Source organism: Cottoperca gobio, chromosome 24 (genome assembly GCF_900634415.1).
Source record: "Cottoperca gobio chromosome 24, fCotGob3.1, whole genome shotgun sequence".
NCBI lineage: Eukaryota > Metazoa > Chordata > Actinopteri > Perciformes > Bovichtidae > Cottoperca > Cottoperca gobio.
Window position 1 is genome coordinate 14,993,651 of NC_041378.1, and position 24,542 is coordinate 15,018,192.

General features: G+C 42.5%; 2 protein-coding genes across 4 annotated transcripts in view; one reads left to right on the forward strand and one right to left on the reverse strand.

The window, feature by feature from the left end:
• The window catches only part of bcl11bb (BCL11 transcription factor B b), a 31,272-nt gene extending 8,061 nt beyond the window's left edge, over window positions 1-23,211 (reverse strand). Inside the window, exons 1-2 of one of the 3 annotated variants that reach the window (XM_029425575.1) lie at window positions 22,667-23,211; window positions 14,440-14,820 (exon numbers count right to left, since the gene is read on the reverse strand). In XM_029425575.1, the coding sequence (XP_029281435.1) occupies window positions 14,440-14,820; window positions 22,667-22,730 (445 nt within the window). In that variant the 5' untranslated portion in view covers window positions 22,731-23,211. Of the gene's footprint in view, window positions 1-14,439; window positions 14,821-14,941; window positions 15,000-16,513; window positions 16,580-22,666 lie in introns of those variants that run through there. The other 2 variants (XM_029425577.1, XM_029425576.1) reach the window with 2 other exon arrangements.
• LOC115003692 (poly(A) polymerase type 3-like) overlaps window positions 1-24,542 on the forward strand; it is a 981,812-nt gene that overhangs the window by 138,521 nt on the left and 818,749 nt on the right. The gene's annotated exons all lie outside the window — the stretch shown is intronic.

The window sequence follows — 24,542 nt, forward strand, 5'->3', positions numbered from 1 at the left end:
CGCACTGTTCAGTGAATGGGGCTGAGATGAAAGGTTAAATGAAATGGATTCACAGCAGGATTCTGTAATATGGTGCTGCATTATGAACTGAATTTTGCCAGTGTGGGTCATTTTGCTGGCAGTTCAAGTGCTTGTAAATGCTATAGCGTGATGACATTCCCCTGAAATAGTCTAAATCTTTAATATTTCTGCCCAGGTGTCCAGCCAGGCAGACTTAACCATAAAAACAGACGCACACAATAGAGACCAGTTTAGGAGGGCAGCTCTTTGTCCTGTGCAACAAAACAAGGGCTAAGGGCCAGGAGGCCTGGAGGAAGTTATTAAAACATTGGCACATGCGTGGAGCTGAGGTGGGCCAGTAATAATGTTCCCCTTCTCTCCTGGGTTGTTTTTTTTTACTAAACCACCGGGCCAATTAACCCAGTCTTCAGGGACTTAGATCTGAGCTTTACATCAGATTTTATACTTTCCAGATTGCCTTTTTATAGCCATTATTTTGCCTTAAAAAGTACAAACAAAATGCCAGTGAATGAAGGGGAGCCACGGTATTGACTGTTTGCATATGGCCAGTGTAGAAAAGTTGGTCTGAGCTTGGTGGGGTTGAAGCAGACACCAGGCGCATGGTGCAGACATGTGGATTTGTGTTTAATTTAGGAATTCACATATGCCGTCCCTCCAGCCTGATTTTGATTTATATTTTCCCAAAGCACAAGCTCCCTCCATTTACATTGCACTTTACATTTTTGGGCCTTTATCAGATGTTCTAATCCAGAGGGACTTATAATAAGACCGCAGAAGAATAACAAAAATCTAAAGGCTCATCCTTCGAGGAGATGGGCAAACTGGGAGCTTCTCAGCTAACAGTGAACAGTGAGTGGCTGGTAATGAACGCTCACTGATGCCAAATTAACTCTTAGAAAGCTTGGTGAAAAGAAAAATCATAATTGAAAATAAGTAGCATTTGAACACTAGCCCACCAACTTCTCTGCTCATTCGTTTGGCATGGAGAGTTCTACAGCAGGCAGAGTGAAAAGCATTACATCCAGGGGGCAAAGTTTGGAGTGTGAATCATTTTGCTTTACTGCAGAAACAGAAGACATTGCAGGTTGTTCACCAGGAAGACAGTGAGGATGTGATACAGTATGTCATGTGTTCACTGCAGCATTCCTGGGGTTCAGGTTTGCCGTACTACTCCAACATTCCATCAAGGGCGACAGAACGCCACAGCGACAGAATGCATACAGAACAAAGCCGCCCGCAGGCTAGCCCACTGGGACACAAACCTGCCCGTGCAGCCCCTCCCTCACACCCTTGCAGCGCACACATGTGCACGCGCGGGCACGAGCCCTGGGAGTACGTGTGTGTGTGTGCACCTGTCAGGGGTTAGCTGACACCTCTGCTGCTGGCAAAGCAGCTCCTCATTAGCATGGCTGTGATCTAGGGGTCCCCAGGGGTCCCAGCCTCCTCACCTCGTCCCCCCGCCCTTTACACCTCTGCTCCTCTCCTCCTCCTCACATCTCCCATCCGTCCCTCCTGTTCCTCCTCCTCCTCCCAGCGCTCCCCTCTGCTCTGATGGGTTGTTTGTCATGGAGGGGGGCTAATCAGGAGACACAAGGCCATGCAGATCAACCTTGCATGTGTCTGTGTGTGTGCTTGTGTGTGTGTTTCACAGGGCATTGGGAGATCTGTAAACTACGGCCTCTACAAGAAGCGGCTGACTGTCACACATATGCAGTAAAAGAGAGACAGAGAGAAGGAAAGAAACTGTGGAGGGTGGCAGTAGCAGGCAGGGGGTAAGGCTCTCACACAGTGTGACTGGCTCCATGCTAACTCAAACCAGCTTTGGCCTGCTAACCATATACATGTGTGTGTGTGTGTGTGTGTGTGTGTGTGTGTGTGTGTGTGTGTGTGTGTGTGTGTGTGTGTGTGTGTGTGTGTGTGTGTGTCTGCAGCCAATATGACCAGCTGAAATGCCTGAGAGAGGTTTTAAAGAAACAGTGCTCCCAGTTCGGTAATGCATTTGCTGTAAAGTGTGCGGGGCGCATAAAAATCTCTTTCACTTCCTAAATCTCTTTGCTTCTCTCTTTTTCCCTGTCTTCCTTTTCTCTCACGTACACACTACAAGCACCTGTACAAAAGGTATCTGGGTACTCCACCCTGACCCTCATGCCTCCTGGGATGCGGGTCAAACGAACAATAAAAGGGATCAGGTATCTCCGACAACTTGATCACAGGCACACACACACACATTGAGCGAGTCCAGCTGCACAACAATGCATGAGTGGAAGAGGCTCTCATGTAGCTCGACCGAGGGAGAGCGTTACAGCGAGGGCACAGGGGACGCCCCGTGAAAAATAACTGGAAAGACCTCTCTGTCAGTGAAGAGCTATGACTTTTGGCTCGGCTTCTAGGACAAAGAGGGAGGGAGAGAAAGGGAGTGAAACAGACAAAAAGAGAGAGAGAATGAAAAGAAAAAGGGAGCTCCATAAAGTGCATTAGCTAAGCTCTCTGTGGCATTTCTGTAAGCCTGACTCATCGGCATCAGCTCCTAACTGGTCCCAGCGTCTGTATTTGTGTGTGTGTGTGTGTGTTGTTTGGGGGTATGTGCACACACTTGTGGGGTCTGCTGTCTGTCATGTGACGCTGACAAATGGATGACACTCAATCGTGCTTGTGGTTGCGAGGAGATGTAAGAGAGAGGAGCAAGATGGAGGAGAGGATGAAAGAGGGTGAAAAAGGGAGGACGGTGGAACAGAAGAAAAAAGGGAAAAAGAGAACGCAGGCAGAAACAGAAGAAGAATTGCACTTTGTTTTTCTTTATCACCTGCACTTCCATTTTCAATAGAATTACAACCATTTTAATCTCTCATTCCATCACAGACCCATTTTACCATGACACAGCAGCAGGGAAAACAAAAAGGAACCAATGGCGTCATCACTGGTTATAACTGTAGGGGTGCAAGTATGCTGAATTAAAGGATAAATCCACCCTGAATAAATAAAATAAATACAAGGTGAAATATTTTAGAGAGAAGGTCCCTACTGATGCAAACAAGCACGAAAACACCTAAATGTTTGGATAGGTGATGGCATCAAAAGAATCAAAAGAGTCAAGCTGCTTCGACAATGAAATGGAGAGCGACTTTGTGGACTCACACAATGTTTGTTCGAGGTTTTACATCCAAATGAGCTCCAGTCATACCCCTCGGGAGCTCTCACTTTGTCCAGAAAGTCAATTTCCTACTCACTGGCAGTGAATAGGAAATTGACTTTGACATGTGAGTGACTCGCGAATTCTGCTTTGTGGGTTTATTAAATTTTTCATCGGAGCAATCATTTTATACAAACAGGGCGTGAAATGTATTGTGTTTTTCTTTGAATGTTTTTGACTCGAATGGTCAACTAAACCAAACTAAATGAAATGAAACAAAGACGATGGAGATACAGTGTTCATCTCTACCTGTGAAAAGTATGTATCCTTTTGCAAATTCCTCCAAGGCTGTGTTTTCTGCAAAGTCAAAGTGACAGAGAATATGATAATGGAACTAAGAGAGAAATAGGAGAAAAACTGTTATTTTGTGTCTCTGTTTGTGATGTATGTGTATATGTATATGTGTGCGTGTAGGTTGCAAAATTAATCTAGTCAGTGAGTGCTCAAATTTTACCAGCCACTCAATAGATTACCTTTTGATTTTATTTGGCTGATGAGTGTAGCAAATCTACTAGCCACTTGCATATTTAAGCAGCATTTAGCTGGTTGTAAAGTTGAGCCCTGTGTGTATGGTATCATGTGTGTACCGTATTAGAGCTGCTACTATTAGTCAACTAAAAAATTATCTTCAACTCAGTTAATCGTAATAATGCAAAATAGCATTAAAAACAGCGTCTCAAATATGGATATGTTCTGCTTTTCTCTGCTTTATATCATATTAATTATCATATTAATCTTTATGTTTTGGGCAAAAGAAGACATACGTCACCTGAGACTTTGAGAAACTGGTATGGACATTTTTCACAAATTTTGACATTTTACAGAACAAGTGATTTATCGAGAAAATAATCTGCGGATTAATCGATAATGAAAATAAGTGTTAGTTGCAGTCCTATACTGTATGTATGTGTTTGCATGTATGCTCACTGTGTTTATCTCAGGCTACCATTCTGAGACATGGTGCGATATTCTTTCAGCAGTAGTAATGGTCCCCAGCTGGCTTTTGCCCACTGGAGCCAAGCAGCCAGTCCCACTTAACTAGCAGCCCACAGGAAAATACCACCGTGGCCCTGAATGAAGCACACAGGCCTTTCCAACCCAATCAGCCCGCTATAAAACTTGCCCCTCGCATGCTTGAGACATGGCATAGCATTCCAGTGATTTGGAAAGAGAGCCTGAAACATTAGTGATCTAATTCACTATTACTCCACAGTTAAATATATAGTCCGGGCTACTTAAGGCTGTGAGAGGATACAGTGCAGGAATACAAAGCAAAGGATGTGAGCATCACAGGAGAGGGCACAATGTGTTGCATCATTTGACACCAATTGGAAAGCTATCTAATTAGTGTTACTAAACCCAAGTAACAAAAGGGGAGAGTGTAAAAAAATAAAAATGGATATATTTAGCTCTTTGCTCTGCTCAATCTTGGAAAAAGAGCTTGTGGAGCCCATTTTGAAAAGCAGGATGTGGGTATGTGATGTGCTTGGAGCTCTTGAAGCAACGGTTGGACGTGTTGGTAAAAGTTCTTATTCGCTTTGTTGCCTCTTTCTTTCTCATATTTATCCGTTAAATACAAGGCTACATCCGGGAGCTGTTTAGGTTAGCCGAAGTGCAAAAACTACAGGTTGTGGTTTTACAGGGGGTGTGCACTGGAGCAGCAGTGACTTCCTGGAGCCTTGTTCTGTTGTTTTTACATTTCAGTTTTTGTGTAGATCAAAGAAACAAGATATAACATGTTAATTAGTGGTATCAATCTTCACATCTAACTCTCAGCTAAAAAAAACATATGCGTATTTCCCAAAATGTCAAACTTTTAGTCATTTCACCTGCACGTTCCACCTTAATGTAGCAATGGTGGATGTGAGGTCCTCAAACTTTTGAAGGAGACATATTATGTTCATTTTCAGGTTTATTCATTTATTTTGGGCTTCGACTAAAACATGTTTTCATGCTTTAGCTTAAAAAACACATAATCTTTCTCATACTGTCTGTCTGTATATACATCTATTAACCCTTTGTCTAAAACACTCTGTTTCCGCGCTTGTCTCTTTAATCCCCCCTAAAGAAATAGCCTAGTTATCTCAGATTGGTTTGCGAGAAAGATACAGTGCACCTTTGGAAAGGTAGTTCTCAAGCTGTGGCTGGAGATACATAGATGGGGGGCGATATATTCTAATGAGCCTGTATGTGACATAGAAAGGGCTTGGCGACTCTTATATTTTCTGAACAAGCAGCCCCCAAAAAAAGGATTAATGGTTGTCTTATTTCACATTACTTGTTTGTGGGTTGGTAGGCACTCTAGATATCCAAAAGTATGTGCACAAGCGCTGAATAAGTGAGTATTTTATAATATGTCCCAAATGAATGTACAAATGAAAATAAACTTGATATTTTATGTGCAATAAGGCAACACAAGACTGACTTTGTGTTTTCCTCTGTCTCCTATGTCTATCGATTCCTATCTCTCTCTCTCTCTCTTATCTAGAAGCCCCTGGCACAGCATTATTTATTAGCATTGCAACGGTCATGTCTCCAGGTGAATTCTGTTCCCTCTCATGTCCTGAAACATACTCAGGTGTGTCAAACCGTCTCTTGGCTTGTCTCTAACCTTTCTACACACACACACACACACACACACACACACACACACACACACACACACCCATACACACACAAATGTGGACATGACCATACAGTAGATTCATCTCTCAACATACACACCCAACACATATTTACGAAGTGACATTTGTCTGTTAGATGGGACTGACTTTGGCCTCAGGCCTCCCCCTGTGGGTTCTGTGTAGAATCTCTCTCTCTCTCACACACACACACACACACACACACACACACTCTCTCTCTCTCTCTCTCTCTCTCTCTCTCTCTCTCACACACACACACTCTCTCTCTCTCTGTCTCTCTCTCTCATTTCTTTCTTTCTCGTTTACTCTCTGTCTTTCTGGCTGTTATCATGCTGATACATTTCCTGCTCCTGGCACGGCTCCTGCATAGCTTATGGTTAAAGAAAGCTTTCATCTATCCAGTGCCTTTAGGACACACACACAAACACACTCACGCCCACTCTCACACACATACAAGCGCTGGTACGTACGGGCCGGCGCTGCCCTGCCAGACCACAGGCCCAGACAAGCTCTGCTGGCACCAATCACCCTGATAACATCTTAGGCTTTATTTCATTTTGGCTTGCTCTGTTCTGCTCTGGGAAAGACAGACACAGACAAGAGAGCTTTCTGGAAAATATGAATTACGGCAGAATACAGGGAGAGTGTAGCCCCTTAACCTTGAGGAGTTAACTCCCCTGTCTGCAAAGCCATCTATGGACATGCCAGTGCAAGCCCTCTTTCATTGAAGAAGCGGACCAGGGCAGATGTTTCTTCCCTTTTTCTCATAGATGACAGTAAAGGGTTTATGTGTTAAGTGAAAGTAAAAAAAAAAGCAAAAAAAAAAACCCACACACACAAAGAGTCACATTTCTGGTGAATAAAGCCAAAGTGTCTGTTCACCCAACATATAAAGAAATCTAGCCACGCAAATACTTTGTTTTTATTACCCCAGGTTTTGAGATATTCGTGTAATATTTCTGCCTCCACCCATTCATATATTTCTGTGGTGCTCACAGCATTGAAAAAATATGTTATGTTAGTATATTATATTCAACATCATGTGTCTTTCCAAATAAAATGTCCCTATTACTCTGGATAATCCCCAGACCATCCTCGCTGTTAACAGTTTGCAATGTAAATGAAACTATTTCCACGCAGAAAATATTCCCTATGAGATTGCTGTTGCTGGAAAGAGATGTTTTTTAAATTGTATTTTTAAATGCCCCGTTTTGTTGTGGAGATATACATCTCAGAGATATAACAAAAGAAACTCAAATTGTTTTGTTGAACTGGCCCTTTAATATTACATTAGAAATAAATTCAAGGTTTCTGCATCTTTTCCCCCTCGATTCAACTTTAACTGCTTACAGGGAAAAGCCATTGTGTATGACAGAATACTATATAACATATCAATGTTGTATCAATATACAATATATTGTTTGCACACTAAATATTGTTCCTGGCACACCCCTGACTTACATCTAAGTGACAAACCGAGATGAAGGAAGCTTACGTTCATCATGTGTTTGTCTGTGTGTAGTGTTCCCTCGCGGAGTAATTGCTGGAGACAAATAAGTGGATGAAATAAGGGCAATCGTAAGTGTACCATGAAAGGCTTTCAATATATCTTGCGGTGAAGCAGCCTGTAAAAGGAAAATGCGGCCATAAATGCTGTCTCCTCATTTTCTTCTCCCACTGTCCCACCCAATCAGAGCGGGACGCTAATAACAACAGTGTAGCAAAGTAGGATTACCCATGTCTGACTTGCTAACAAGCACCATCTCTTTTCCTTTTCACAAGTACTAATGGTAGCCCTTTTTCTCCCAAAGGCAAACACAAGCTACTTTTCAATAGAAAAATGTAAGTGAGGTCAGAAAATCTCCCCGTTTCCCTCCTGAAAGGGGCATATTATACATGCACTAATGTCTGGCAGACTGCATAATAGCTGAACACACACAGACACATGAGGATTTTATCTGCACTTCCGCCATGCAGGAGTGTTTCCAGAGAGGGAGAAAGGTGTACATGTTGCAGAGCAGGTTCTCATTTGGGGGTCTTGCATTTGTACATACACGTGCATGCTTATACTGTAATTACAGTGGGTCCTTTATGAAACGTACACCATTACTCAGCACTGATGACAGCACACCTGTTATCAAATATCACAGGTAGAGAGGAGAAGCGAGAGGAACTCGAATAACTACAGTGCAGCAGTCAAATTACCTTGATTATAGCTATTTATAGCAAAGAACATAAACACATTCACAGATTTCTCACTGACACAAGGCAACTTATGGTCCATGGCGGCGAGACCATGAAGTTCACATCAGCACTTCAGTCAAAGCTCGACACAAAGCAGTGTGTTTGTGTTGAATACCGAAGCGCCGTCATCACTCTCCATGCGTAGCGGGGACGGGGTGTGAGGTTTCTAATGCCTCTTAAGTACGGCTGTTAAGGAGCAAAGAGTCCACACATCTGGAAGACACAGTCAGTCGGCACATGCTGAAAGTTAGCGGTGGCGCTCGCAGTCCAAATTAGTGGCGAGTTTTATTCCCCTGCTGTGGTAGGAAAATATCAAATCTGCTGCCATATGAGTGCCATAAAGCTGGCTGTGGAGCGTTTGATGCCTTCATGTGGGAGCCTTTAAGCTGTGTGTGTGTGCGTGTGTGTGTGTGTGTGTGTGTGTGTGTGTGTGTGTGTGTGTGTGTGTGTGTGTGTGTGTGTGTGTGTGTGTGCATGAGTGTGTTTGGTGGGAGATGCAGGCCTTAATGTGAGATGGGAGTCATTGTATGCATCCCGGCATGCATACATGTTTTGTGTGTGTGCGTCTCTTATCTGTTTGCATGCTTGTTGAGTTTCCGTTTTTATGCAGAAATGTACATCTTTATGTGTGTGTGTGTGTGTGTGTGTGTGTGTGTGTGTGTGTGTGTGTGTGTGTGTGTGTGTGAGAGTGTGTGTGTGTCAGGTGGCTTTGAGGGTGTGCACATGCAGCTGTGCCATTTCAGCAGCTCTTATAGACCCAGTTGACCCTGCTGGGTATAGCAGACAGACAGACACAAGCAGAGTCAGACGGCCCCTGGGGTGGTCCTGTCTGAGACGCAGTGTTATGGGCCAACAACTCTAGGGGCCCATACACAGGCATGAACACATATACTGTAATTGTACACACACACACACTAACACACACACACACACACACACACACACACACACACACACACACACACACACACAGATGTGTACGTGAGCCCAAATGCTCATAGACATCAGAGACATACAAGTGGGGAATTAATGACTGCAAATGGGAATTATTTAATTATTTGACTTTCATTTTTAAACATAAGCTTTCTTCTGCTGTATTTTTCATTATCACTGTTCAGTGATAATCTTAGGAAATCTTTAATTTATTTGTAAGCATTTAACTGCAGAAATTGCAATAACATGAATAAAGTTTTTTTGTGCAGTGAATTGTGCATTTTTTAGATTCAACCAGTGAACCAAAAGTGTCTGCGCAGGGGTGACCGCAGTTGCTCATACGGAGCGAGTCACATGCAGCATGTGCTAATATATGCATAATTACACAAAAAGATCATGCATACAATTTGATTGATTGTTTTTGGTTTTATCTTGGACTTCGTATTTAGCAAAAAAAACTGCATAATGTTTCAAAAAATCTAATTCAGCCTGGCTTATGTATTGCATAGCAATTAAAAAGTATTCTATTTCTAAGCAACAGTATTGTCTATAAAGTTAGTTATGAAATATATTCTTCATATAATTACCTCTGACATCGCTTTCTGTTTTTCTTTGCATTTTAAAATAGGAAACACATGAGAAGGAGATAATCTATTATGAATGAGTGTGTTCATGTTATTTAAAAAAGAATGTGTATTTAAATGGAGGAAGAAGTGTACTCCTCTTTTTTTTCCCACAGAGGAATTAGGAAATATTTGCCACTCAAAGAAACTGTAAAAAACACAGACACACACACACACACACACACGGACACACAGACACACACACACACACACACACACACACACACACACACACACACACACACAAATGAGAAAATTAAAATAGACACACATACCTAACAGCAGACACAAGATAAATTCCCTGGCAAGCATTCAAAACACTCATGTAAGAACACATAAACACACAGACTGCACCAGAAATGCAAAAGCAGGCACAAACACACACACACACACACACACACACACACACACACACACACACACACACACACACACACACACACACACACACACACACACACACACACACCACTTACACAACTGCCACCATGTAACCCCTAATCACAACCCTAGAGCTTGGACATCAAATGAAGCAAGTTTAAAAAAAAAAATCATCAGGAGTAATTAACGCATTTTCATATGCAAATGTGATTAATGCAAAACTACAAAGTCATTATGCAAATCGACTTTTCCTTGAGCCTCTGTACAAATATTCGCAGCTCAAATCAGGGATCAGTCTCGCCATCTTTCTTTTTTTTTATCTCTTACCCCTCTCCCTCTATCTCTCTCGCTCTCTCTTGGAGTAGAGATAATGCGTAAGTAGCATGTGAAGTTATTTCTAACTCACACAGTGTGTGTGTTTTCATGCGATGGGCCGGGGCTACGGCATTACGCCGCCTGCCTACTGATTACTGGCTGCTTGGCACTGGAGCGAGACAGGGAAGCCGGCGTACAGGGGAAGGTATGAATATGCAAAAGCCTGATTGCTTTTCATGATTAAAGCCTATTTAATATGGAAATGAGAGCAAGCCAGGTGATTAAAGGAGCATTGGGTGGTGGGGCAAAAAGAGAGGAAAAAAAAGATGGGGGGGGGGGACAGCGAGAGGGAAGAGAGGAGATAGACACCACACTGTTTGTGAGGTGTGGAAGCTGGGATGTCACAGTTATTCCGTGACAGTGACACAAAGTGTGGAACATTGCAGATTTGACCTCTTTGCACACAAAGGTGATTGATATGTTTTGTAGGTTCCACCGCAGGTTTTCATCCAAAAAACCACCGTGAGTCATTTCAGGCCTAAAAAAACAAAACTCTTGTAGACTCTTGGCCAATACAAAAACCTGACATTATTAAAACGCTCCTGTGCACCTAAATACACTTTCACACCTGCCAAAAACAAATGATACGTATAGGTGTGACCGTTTCAAAGTGGCGGGTATCTCATTTTAATTCTTTGTGTCTCTAAAAAATGTGGTTCGGTGTCAGTATCAAATCAAGCTCATATCATAACTTCATAAAAAATCTTCAGCCATGTACAGCGAAGTGAAAGCAGGGAGATCAAAGGTGGCCGGAAAAAATAAAGAGAGAGATGTTTGAGGATGTCACTGTCGTTCTCATCGTCTCATGAAATATTTACCGTGTGATCTCTATACATAGTGTTGCGCGAGTGAGAAAGAAAGAGACAGACACAGAGAGAGAGCGGTTGTCATGATGTGACTTCGTCCTTATGTACTGGATGCCTCAAAGTGCTCCGAGGGGGCCCTGCAGCCGTCCTGGGAGGGGGTTCAAAACAGGGCCAGGGTCGCCTTAGCATTGGTAACGCTCCCCTAGTGACAACCTCTCGCTTGCCTAGTGACATGCATCATTCTTCAACAGACATTGCACACACACACATGCACAAATTCATACAAGGCACACGCACATATTAACATACTCTTACAAAGCACACATATATACACATATAGTGCATGCATCAGCAAGAGAAACTCAAGGGAAAAAAAATAGGGCACAGAAGGGCCATTTTTCATCTACACCGCGTGTGCGTGTGTGTGTGTGTGTGTGTGTGTGTGTGTGTGTGTGTGTGTGTTTGTGTGAGTGTGTTTGCACCTTTTGGGGTTGAATCTGCTAGCCTTGCAGCATGTTTGCAGTTTAAGCAAGCAGGCTGACAGACAAAGAGGCCAGACAGGATGTTATAAAACACCACCAGGTGAAGAAAAAAAAACTGTCCGGGAGAGGAGAGGGTTAAGCAGTTTTGCATTTAGCTCAAGTATTTCATGCATGCAACAGTACATGGAGTACATTTCTGTACTTATGTTTGTGTACGTTTGTCTTATGTCGTCACATGTGCTGCATATATGTGTGTGTTCTGGCTGCAAAGCATGCAAAGAAATTTAATGATATTTCCTTATGTGTGTGTGTGTGTGTGTGTGTGTGTGTGTGTGTGTGTGTGTGTGTGTGTGTGTGTGTGTGTCTGTGATGGTGTGTGCTGCTAATATGTTGAACTTAATTAGACCTAATAATGTAATCTAATTTGGTTGAAACTTGAGACTGCCTTGAGTGGCAATCTAATGTGTTGAACAAAGCTCTCCTCCTCTCTTTCATTTGGAGCTTGGAGTGCTTTCATGTCCTGTTCTCTGAGTGATAAGAGTATCTGTCTTGCACTGACTGTTGCCGTAACAGGCTGACTCACTCGCTGACTCTAAATGTTTTTCCTCTGACCACCTAACAGACAAACTGCCATATAAAAATGCATTGAATCTTTTTCATTGCATAAGCTTCCAAATGAGTTCCATTTTACGCTGCAACAGAGCTTCTCGGTGGTTTGACGTTCATTAAATGTCCGAAGTGTAACAGAAAAATTTGATGATTTTTATTTCTGATTTAAAGCAAAGACTTGAAGAATTGCCTACAAAATTCTCATTCTCAATTTTTATTTTCTAAATATTTGCCATGGCATCTAAAACTGTGCGGTTTGTGATCTCCTTCAATACATTTTTCCCACTGCAAAAGATGGTGACCACACACAGCTGCTGGCCACACACTGGAACTGTGCATGTGTGCAGATTTCTGTAGTGATGACAAAAGATGTCTACACCCTGCTTTGATCCTGAAATGCATAAAATGTGCGAGTCTATAAAGTTATGTGTCCCAGAAGGATTTTTTACAACATTTCACGGAGCAGTTTAAGGCGAGACACTACAGGCAAAATCATAATTTTTTCATGCACTCAATTTTGAGAGTTTGGGCAATTTTGCTTCCATAGCATGTCTTCTTTTAGACTAGTGGAAAGAAAATATCCAAAAAACACATTAAGGTGCAAAACATACAGTTTAAAACAAACTTGTAATTCACAAATGAATTTCCTTATTGTAAGTTATCAACTGGGGAAGTTTGATATTGATATCCCTTAGTTAAAATGTTTACCCTGTTCACCTGTAGTGTCTCCCCAGAACAAATTGATGTATGTGTGACATAGAAAAACTACAGTTAAACTCGCCTAAATTAAAAAGTCACTCCTAATGCACCAGTATAACTCGAGCATAACGCTTCTCTCTCGTGTTGCCCTTCATTTGGAACTTTGTTTTATTAAGGAGAATATCATCAAAACGTTCTAACGTGTGAATTTTACTATAATCCAGCACGACAATGTTTACTGATGTTTTAATAGCATTTCTCATTTTTACTCATTTTAATGCCTTTTTTAAGACCTTAACAATGCATTATATTATAGGTACATAAATATAATATAATATAATATAATGCATATAAAAGTCTACCCTTTACGATGTAAGTCTCCAGTTTAGGACACTGTAGTGGCCAGCTTCTGTGTTAACTGTATAATCTTTTTACATGTAATTCTGTCTGCTAACTTCTACAATACAGTCGTCTCCCTCCTCGCACCAAGTCCCTCTCTTAGTCTCCTGAAGTCTGTGTAATCCTGGATAGCCTTCCCAGCTCTCGGGTGTGATGGTGGCGACTGTCTCCTCTGATAACTTTGAACTGGTTTCCCCGCAGCGCTGGCAGTCTACAGGCCTCACCCCCCCTCACAGCCAGATGAACGGCCTTGCTGCTTTATTAATCCCCTTCTCCTCACCACGCACACAGATGAATTTTAATCAGCTTTCTTAACCTCTTTTTTTTCATATGCTGCAGGATTTCTTTACAAACGCTCACACACGTGCACACACACACACACACGTACACACACTATGGGGGCGGCTCCTCTATCACCTTCTTCCTCGCCTTTCACAATTGGTTTCAGCTGAAGAAGTCCTTCAGGCCTGCCGGTGTGTGTTTGTTTGGGCTGTGTGATTTTGTGTGTGCATGTGTGTGTGATGTTTTACTTAGAACGGCGTAGAATAGACATACAGTGTGGCTCTCACTCACTCTAATGAAATCATCCCAGGCTACATTAATCCCTCCTGAAGGCCACTGTCAAAATAACAAGCAGCTGGGATTCTTTAAAGAGAGCTATCTGTCTTGGACAGGTGAGAGGTGCGTGTGTGTGTGTGTGTGTGTGTGTGTGTGTGTGTGTGTGTGTGTGTGTGTGTGTGTGTGTGTGTGTGTTGTGTGTGTGCGTGTGTGTGTGTGTGTGTGTGTGTGTGTGTGTGTGTGTGTGTGCATGTGTGTGTGTGTGTGTGTGTGTGTGTGTGTGTGTGTGCATGTGTGTGTGTGTGTGTGTGTGTGTGTGTGTGTGTGTGTGTGTGTGTGTTTTGAACCTATACGTTTGTGTTTAACACAGGTGAATATATATACTGACAAAGAGAGCTCTATTCAAAACTTCCCATTGAGCTTCTTAGTGGTTCTTCTAACTACATCTAAATGTTCAGTGTGTTCCAGTCTCCGTACCTCTTCTCTCCCGTCTTGGGCAGATCCCCCTGGCCGGTGTCAGCCTCCTTTCCAGATCCTCCTCTCTGCTGGGAGTCACCTGGATGCCAATCTCCACCGGAATGGACCCTCTGCCCAGCTCCAGAGACCTGGGAGAGATTGGAATGCCAGTGATCCTGCCGGTCTCCCCCGGTTTGGAGAAGGACCCCGGTCCACTTCGGAGCCCCCGGCACAGGCGGCGCTTGTGCTCGATGAAAACCAGGATATCGCCCAGAGGGAAGTTGGTCTGGCACTGGCCGCAGGTCAGCATGTCATGCTCCCCGGGTCCCACCCTCCGAGGGCTGGGGGTGGACAGCTGCGGAGATGGAGATGCCGCTCCTGAATCATGATTGGCCTCTGCTGCTGGAGAAAGAAAAGAAGAAGATGTAAATCAGTTGTTTTTTTAAAGAGTTACAGAAAGATAAGAAAGAAAGAGACACAGCCAGAGAAAATATTACATAGCGAAGTTTAGTCGTAACATTACCTGATAAAAGCCACCCCTCCCTACCACACGAGAAGAGCATTGCGTTCACAATTGTGTCATTTTCATGGCAATGCATGCTGTAAAGCTACTTCGCCGAGACAAACACCTGCGCAGCCTATCCAGGAGAGATCAGCGTGGGCGGGACCCAGCAGCATATACACTCTATGTGTGTGTGTGTGTGTGTGTGTGTGTGTGTGTGTGTGTGTGTGTGTGTGTGTGTGTGTGTGTGTGTGTGTGTGTGTGAGAGTGTGGCCAGGAAGCTATTCATTTCAGTGAACGCTGGGTTTCCGGTGAGGGCCTTTGCTACACTAAGCTGTCATAGCTAGACGGCTGCCTTCACCACGTGGGAGCCCCAGTTTGTGCAGTAAAACAAAGTGTAGCGTAGCAGAGGCCACAGCCACCACTAGTGTGTGTGTGTGTGTGTGTGTGTGTGTGTGTGTGTGTGTGTGTGTGTGTGTGTGTGTGTGTGTGTGTGTGTGTGTATGTGTGTGTGTGTGTGTGTGTTCATGTTATCACAGAATAAGACAGAGAAAAAAGAAAAACGAAAGAAGAGAAAGAGAAAGAGAAAAACAGTAAGATGTCTCAGTGTGTTGGAGCAGCACACAGGTGAGTTTGAACACACTATTCTCCACAGACAGAAAATCTATAAAGCCAAACCCGAGGTCCTGTTAAGAGAGTAAATCTCATTCTTCACAGATCTGACACGGTCATTAATAACCATTACACATTCTTCCCCGCCACCTCCCCTATGGTGTAGACTGAGTCCCTCAGCTTAACATAAATCCCTCATGGACAACTTCCATTTTTTTTAAACACTACCCCGATGCACCAGAAAATGTGTCCTCTTCTAAAAGAGCCCGGAGGAAACCTGAAGCTCCAGAGACTCTAGGGGCGTCTGAATGAGCGGGTACCCAGGGAGAGGTGTTGATGCCTGGGAGAGGAGTATATAGCAGCGCCTGCCTGTCTCTGCCGCTCCGCCACTTCTAGCACCCCGCAAACCCACGCACCCCTCCCCTTTTTGCCTCTCTTCTTCTCTCTTTCTCCAAACATGACACCCTAATAATTGCAAAGATTAGACAAAGAGGGTGTGTGCTGGTGTGTGTGTGTGTGTGTGTGTGTGTGTGTGTGTGTGTGTGTGTGTGTGTGTGTGTGTGTGTGTGTGTGTGTGTAGTTATCAGAGCAGAGATCCTAAACTCTCTTATCACCCATCTCAAACTGCCAGGGAGGCGTTACTCCTTTAAATTCCCAGTCATAACCGTTAAACTCGAGCAGAGTTACGGCTGAATATTACACACAGTTTTACCCAGTTTTTATTATTTCAAATATTTCTTTGCAACTATGAATCACCACCCCACCCCCCCACCCCACACACACACACACACACACACACACACCCTATTCACACACACACACCCACACACACATGCGTTCCAGTCCACTCACTTCGCCCTGGAGTGATGATCCGATGCCAAATATCTTTTCTCTAAATGGAGATGGGTTCCTGGATGCCTGCCAAATAATTTCCATCTCATAATCTTTGGCGGCAAAGAAGGAACACAAACACATATTTACCTACAGTTCACAGCTTGCGACCACGATTCACATGAAGCAATGTTCCAGAGTGTTCACACAAGCGCGTGCATGCACGTGTGCATATGTGCGATGCATATAAGTAGGACTGTGCGGAAGATCTCTGCTAACAATATGGCGCTCGCTCTCATGTCTGACGTTGAAAACAAGGCAGGTGGCATGACATCCTTGTGTGTTGGATATTGGGAAAAAAGACAACGTCAAGTCAACAGAATGACACACACCTGGGCATTTGGACTTTATGCAAGAGACAAATAGAGTAAGGCCTGTTTTAACGTGGTTGAGTAACATGGCCTTGGGGCAAAAAGCAGTAAATTAATAGGCGTTGGCACTGTCACCATGCCACTGGAATATCAGTCGGACTTCTTCTTAACACCGCACCCCTCTCTAAAACCCGCTCACTCGTCTATCCCGAGGCTCACCTGTGTGAGAAAAAAAACCAGGTGCAAGACGGAACTGAACATGAAATGCTTGCAGAAAAAAAAAAAAAAGGTGGTGGACATACATTGACATGGAAACACGAAAGAATAACACTAAATGTAGCCTATCATCATGACTGACGGTGTCTAATTCTCGCCGTATAAACTGCTATGGGAGAGGAACACGCTCGATAGGTAAGGGAGCATAGCAGACACACTGTCAAACATGCCATCGTTGAGAAGGCGTGATGATAGCAATGAAACCCGGCTGTCTTGACATGATACCACACATACTTTATTTCTCTCTCTTGGTCTCTCTCTGTCTCTCACACACGCACATACACAGAGCTATATTCACCCCAGTGACAGTCCTGCTACTCTGCCTTATCAAGTGTGAGTTAAGTCAGGCAGCCTTAGAGCACCCCCTATCAGTTTGACGAGGAGAGAGTCAGTCAGTCACTCCACTGCTGCTGCTGCCTGCTGCACACTGCCGCTGCACAATATGTACCAGATGGGAGACATAGCTGAAGACAATGGGCCTCTTTCACTAATATTTCCAGTTGTGCAAAAGGTCAAAAAAACGCCCGGCCAACAAGCACTTAATGAACAAACAGTGTTGTCTGAGGCGATGAATTGTTTCATTTGCAGCTCTTTATTTTTAAATGTGCAAATATTAAAAATGCTTGCCAAAGAGTTGAGTTCTGTTGTAATTTTACCGTCAAACCTGGTATATGCTACAGTAAATGTGATGCCCTCGTCGGTGTTTTTCACAGTAGTGGCCGGGTCAAACCAGCTAGGTAAGGCAACACATGCCGAGTTGCATCATGTATATGAGATTCCTCAGACATTAATTGCCCCTATAAATCCAACTAATCCATAATTATTGTGCTCGTCCTTATACGCTCTTATAAATGTGTTTTTGTTGTTTTCATTGATGCCTGAGGTGAACGTGATGCAATTTAAAATGTCCAACACGGTTTGACAAGTTCTACTCGGCCCCATAAGTTGTATAAGAAACTGAGAAAATGTCATTTTGCTGGGTGTGAAACATTTGTTTTTATTTAATGATGTGAATTTGATGAGATTCTTCTGAGCGGCGTTAAAACAGAAACTGTGAAAGTATTTTTCCGCTCAAGTCCTGACCTTCTACAGCATTTTTAATACCAGCTGCACACTGTGTTCTGCTGGTAAAGGCAGAGTAAGGCCAGGGGCACTCATATGACAGTCGGCCATACTGTATGGGTTCAGACCTGTCTCCGTTTCTTTGTTTTCCCCTTCCATTTGCTGAGCTAAACACACACACACACACACACACACACACACACACACGTGTAAACCCCACAGGGTAAAGTCGGATAAGATTCACGCTGTCATTGAAAATAAATGACACCAGCAACATTGCAGATGGTTGCAATCAAAAATTCAAACAACAAGCGGCCTCGCTTAGCCTATCCCTTTTTTTCTCGGCTGCGATTGCCAAGGAGAGCTGCAACAGTGTGTGTTGTGTAAGGCCAGGCCTGTGTGTTTCATTATCTTATCACCATTTAATCTGCAGCAGTCTCATTTCTTATCATAAATCTTATATTATCAGCCTGAAAGTAAGCAAAAATACGGCTCTGCAGCTGACTGTGACTTGTCACTAAATCGCTTATAAATGACTTGCAAGCTGTGAGGCATGACATTTAGGGATATAAATCAAATTTGCCAAACAATTTTTAAGAGATACAATAATAAGAATAAAAAAGAAGAAGCTTTATAGCGTTGCAAAATTGATTTAATGTGTTCAATTGAAAGAAAATCGAAGAACAAACTACTCACAGTAAATCACTCGTCACTCACCAATCATCTCCTGTGAGATTATCATCCGGTTACCACAATGTGTGTGAATATTTAGTGTGGCGTTGCAGTGCGTACGGTGGGTTTCTCCCCCCTCAGTGTTTGACAGCCATATGGTGCGAATAAAGGCGAAAACATTAACTGTTTCACAAGTAGCATGCCAATTGTGAGAGTAAACAGTTATCACGAAGCGTTTCCATGGCTGGATCCGGAAAACTGTCCTCTGTAATAATTTATATTATATATGATATTAGGAAAAATACCTCTGAACAAGGGGAGGCCTGTGATACTAAACAACAGTTGTTAATGTATGAATAATTCATAATGATATTCCAATGATAAGTCTTTTGTCATAGATGTGAATCCAAGCTGAATCAATGACATATACTGTACTTATATATATATATATATATATATATATATATAAGTATATGTCAATCATTCTATATATGATTTATTATATATATATATATATATATATATATATATATATATATATATACGTATATGTAACAAAAACAAAAAGCCTAGAGGGGATTTTTGTCTTTTTGCCTGCAACACTCTTAATAAAACAAAGGATAAACTGTAAACTGAAGGTCAAATTTAACTTAGACAGAACAGCTTATACAAGTGATTTGTTTGTTTGTATATGTGGTCACACATTTGGAGGGGGATAAGTGCAATTTTACAGTATGTGCTGTGTGTGAGTGCTTTCCTTGGCGCATTCTTCTCCATTGTGTGCATTCATAGTCACTCGTACGTCCCTCTTGACATCTGGTCCGGCAAGTAGAAATACCCCAGAACATAGTCTTCCATTAAAAGCCTGTCCAGAAATATGCTGATATTCAGGTTCTCTGCACTTCCATGTTAAGTATGACCTATAAGCTGCATGTCTGCAGGGCAAAAGGCTGTCTTTAGTTACAGTGGATAACCCCTGATCTGACATGGGGTTGATATGTATGCTGGCACCCTGCAGAAACTTTGCATTATTACTTGTGTAAAGAGATACCTTGTGACTGATCTTGACAGCTGACACTAAAACCTATGAATATTAACCGTAAAGTCCACTTTTTCCTGAAACGTCCTCTGACAATAAAGCTGTACATGCATAGCCCTCTATATATGTTGATTTAATCAAATTTCAGTTTTCCCGCAGCCCTTCTCAGATCCTCCATCCTGAGGTGTGATCCTGGTCCTCTCCAGACCCACCCAGCTTAAGGAAACAGCCCACAGCGACACGCAGCCTCCAGCCATTGAATGATTGGTACATTAAACGCCTTCAGTCCATCACAGCTTCAGAAGTGAAATCATAATTAATAAGTGGTAAGGCGTATGGTAAACATGGCTTAGGCGTTTCATGCAAATACAGGAGCATCAGTGCACACACTTGCACACAGGCGTGCATTGTTCTCGGAGAGAGAGAACATTCGGATGGTAATAATAAGGCTTTTATTTATTGTTTTCCTCATCTGTTTAAAGTCCAGTTCTCTTTGATAGCATCAAAAAGTAAACAACTGCAAAATATGAAATACCTGCAGGTCCAATTTTCTCCTAAATCTTGAATTTGTGCCTCTCTGGTCATAGAGGCCAACAAGGAGGAGACAGTATGTACCATGTGAAAGAACAGGTAGGACGAGATTCAAGGCCCAGATGGCCCAGCATCCTACTGCACTTGTTCTAATAACCACTTATATCACAACATTGACACGGCACCTCACATGATTGAGCTCAACGTCTAACAATTGTCTCAATCTAAGTTGACACACAAGTCTCTGCTGACAGGTCAGCGGTGATTTGAAAGATCTGTGAAAAGTAGTCATTAAAAGCTTCAGACAAGAACAGATGCACCCTGGGGACATTTGAACCTCAGATTCAGCTCGGACAAGGAAATTAAGAAATTTAAAGATAATCTCTGAAAACTAATTATCAGTCTAATTATGCAAGAATCTACATTCAGCACTACAGAAGAATTTGCTGACTGTACAGCAGGTGCTGTGAGGTTTTGTGTGATTAATGTGTTAAAAAAAAAAAAGATGTCAAACAAAGTGACCCACAACTGGAAGGAGGGAAGACAAATATTTAACAGTGAGTTAAATATGTACCAGTTCCCAAAAGACAAATGAGAATGTGTAAAAACGTTGCAATTAATAGTCATGATTCATGCAGGTAAATGTTGAACAGACACACACATGCCTGAGGTGAACCTGTATAAATTTTGCACAGTTGTAAAATATATTGAGGGGTAACAACTCCTTAATTAACTGACGGGCAGTGACTGTGACAGCACAGAGAACAAACTGTCAGATCAATATTCAAGCTGGAGCAATATTTGTCATCTGCCTAAAATCTGCTGAGGATGCACCAAGCTTTCTCATTAAAAAAAAAAAAAAACACTGGACGTTTAGATTTCAGACTGCTGTTTAAAATGTACCGTAATTATTTCAAGTGAGAGCTTAATAAGAGCAAAGTCAGTGACTTGAGAGCGACAGAGTGAGTGGGGTAAATGATTAGTCTAAATGCTGAATGTGTCGGGTGGGACGGAATGCGTCTTACACTTTTCTACACAAAACAGATTGGCCAAAGATTACATCATGAACTTCTGCAATGAATTACCCAGATTAGGCCTCTATGAAATTGGATTTAGGCAAAGCAGAGCGCTGGGAGATGAAGGTTAGATTGATATAATTGATTTGAAATTGGATTACGCGACTTTTTAATCATATGCCCACAAAGACAAAAAAAAAATCCTTCCTCAGATTAAATCTGCACAATTTAATCACAATTTTGTTTTGGTCGCAGTTCTGGAAAGCTTCAAACAAAGTTACGATCCCTTCGTTTTTTTAAATATCGTATTAATAAAAGTTTAGATTGTCGTTGCCTTGTGTGTGGTGTTTTTGTTTTTGGTGTGATGGCGAACTGAATTGATTTCTGTGCACATTTGTGATTTCTCGTGTGTGTTACCGTCTTCAAAGGTTACCTTAAACTGCAGAAAGGCCTTTGTTTGTCAAGCAAAAATAATTTCAAAACTGTGGTGTGTGTGTGTGTGTGTGTGTGTGTGTGTGTGTGTGTGTGTGTGCGTGTGTGTGTGTGTGTGTTAGAGAGAGAGAGAGAGAGAGAGAGAGAGGGCGAGAGAGAGAGAGAGAGAGAGGGGGGGGGAGAGAGAGAGATAGATAGATAGATAGATAGATAGATAGAGTGCGGGAGAAAATTAGATTTGTTTGAATTAAAAATACATTTAAATTAAGATACAAGTTACTCGTGCAAAATCACAAAAGAAATATGAAATGTGTATGAAATAACTCTGTGTTTGAAAACGAGTGAAATGTTTAACAAAGTACTCATGAACACATCACAAAGCCACATGTAGCAATAGGTTGATAAGGTTGAAAATATCTAAATTGTGTTGTGATGAAATTTTGCATTACACGCTCGCACGTGCGTGCACATGCAAACACACACTCACACACACTTTGCCAGACAGTCCCAATGTAGATGTCATAAGACCATCTCTCGTAGTAAAGTCATATGAAGCTGCAAAAGGCGCATTAGAAATATCACTGAATTGTTGTAATAAATTGTAAAGGTGTAGAACAACTAATATCAACATAAACAATTACTCAAATTCACCTTAATAAGTAAGTTAAACAACAGTGTTTTCCTTGTGGTGTGCACGTGTTATCAAACAGTACATTTATTTTACACAAATCCCAGTTATTGTCGGAAATGAGCTCCCTTGTTCGGCGCATTTTCAAAGACTGAAAACAATGCATGAATACATCCAAATAAATACTTTTATTCCTTCCCAGAAAATCAGACTTAATAATAACGATAAACACTAAATGATGTATGAAGTGAGAAGTCTTGTAGGAATTAAACTCACCTCGTACTGTCTCCCTGTGCGTCAACGATAAGTGCTGCGGGTTCACCTGCTTGCGGCGGGACATTGCCCCGGCATTTACTCTGGCATCGCCCGGTGAACGGCACTTGGAGTCGGCTTGGACCGTGGTGTCGGTCCTCTCTGGCTCGCAGGTGACCAACTTTTCCCCTCTCCTAATCCCTCAACTATTCACAGTCTTCTGCTGCAACTTTGATGCACGTTCGGGAGGCGAGGATCGGACAGGAGCGCAATAAGGATGGAAGACCAGTTTGTCCAAAAATGTCCTGCAGCGTCTTCGGGAGGAAGCAACACCTGGATTTAATGAAGCCAAAGTAGTAGTTTTAGGAAGCAGCTGGCTACTAAAGCAGCCGATGAGCTGATATGTGGCAGGTATGTTTTTTGCAATGACCTTTTGCAGATAAAAATCCTGGACTGCCCACTTCTGCAGCGACCGTGGTGACAGATGAAGTACGGAGCACTCCACTGGTGATAGGTTCTTATTTGGCTCCTTTCCCTTCTCCCTTTTCTTTAGTTTTAATGATATAATTATATCATCTGGGGTCAAATGGCTGCTGTTTATTCTAGGATTCCCTACAGTCCTTCCATTTCAGCAGTGGTGCGCTAAAATGACCCTTTGGCACTGACTCCTCCTGCGCGTTTTGGCATCGGTGCGCGGAACGGCAACTCTTGGCTCTGCTGGCAGAAGCCTCGTTGATTGAGAGAGAGAGCGAGAGAGAGACGGGGGAGAGAGAGAGAGCAGGCGGGCAGACAAGACACCTCCTCCTCCTCGTCCAACAAGCAGAGGTCCAATGTTTCCTAGTTTCCTACAGTGCCGAGGCTACTTCTCGTTGACTCACACGATGAAAGCGGTTCTTTTTGGGAGGACTCTGCATTTGTGTGCGCGCAGACTATATGCAGCCTGTGTTTTTGTTTGTGTGCGTGTGTATGTGAGCGTGGGTATGTGTGGTTGGGATTGCATCCATTGAGTGGGATGGGATTCAAATCCAAGTGCGCCCGTGACGTTTGCGCGTCAGACACCAAAGGCGCGTGAAGGCGGCGGACAACACAACGCGCGAACACTGTCAGGGGGCAACTAGCGGTGGCTCCCCGGAGCTCAGCGCTGGGCTCCATACAAAGTAATTATCACTTACTTCTTTCAAAGGCAGTGTCAAACTGTCTGCCATTTAAATTAGTGAAGTGACAAAATCACTCACTTACCTTCACATTTATCAGCTCTTATGGTCATTACATCCAAAAGAGCATAATATCCAAGAGTCTTATCATGTTTCTCTTTTCTTTCTGCTTTTTTCCTGTATGTTCTAATCAGTTCACTGACTCTTTTCCTAGTTTTCCCTTTTCCTCTCATATAATGCCAGCTGAAATACCAGAAGGAAACAGTTTTAAAATGGCTGGAATGGCAAGACCACCCACACCATCAGATTATATATCTGGGTTTAAAGGTTACTTTTAATTTAGATAATTAAACACTTGTATGTTATTGTGGCATTTAAATGATCTCATAACACTACTGCACATGATCAATATAAATATAAAACACCTATTTCTTCACATTGAATCAGAGAGGGTCTGCATCTTTGTTGTTGGGATAATTTAAACATGTTGTGAGGCAACAGTACCCTCTGTTGGCACAGTCAGGACACATTACAAACCTGTTTGGGGGGGGTGAAACATTAACACTGCCTTACTATACTTTATTCTTATTTTTAGAATGGAGCCTCCTTAATTTTCCATTTATACAATTCAGAATAAGAGAGTCCTTGAAGAGCAGATCAGGTTCACTCCGAGGCAATTAATGGCACTAATGGGCAATCATTACGCACATCATTCACCGTATTCATTTAGACCAGTGTATGCACAG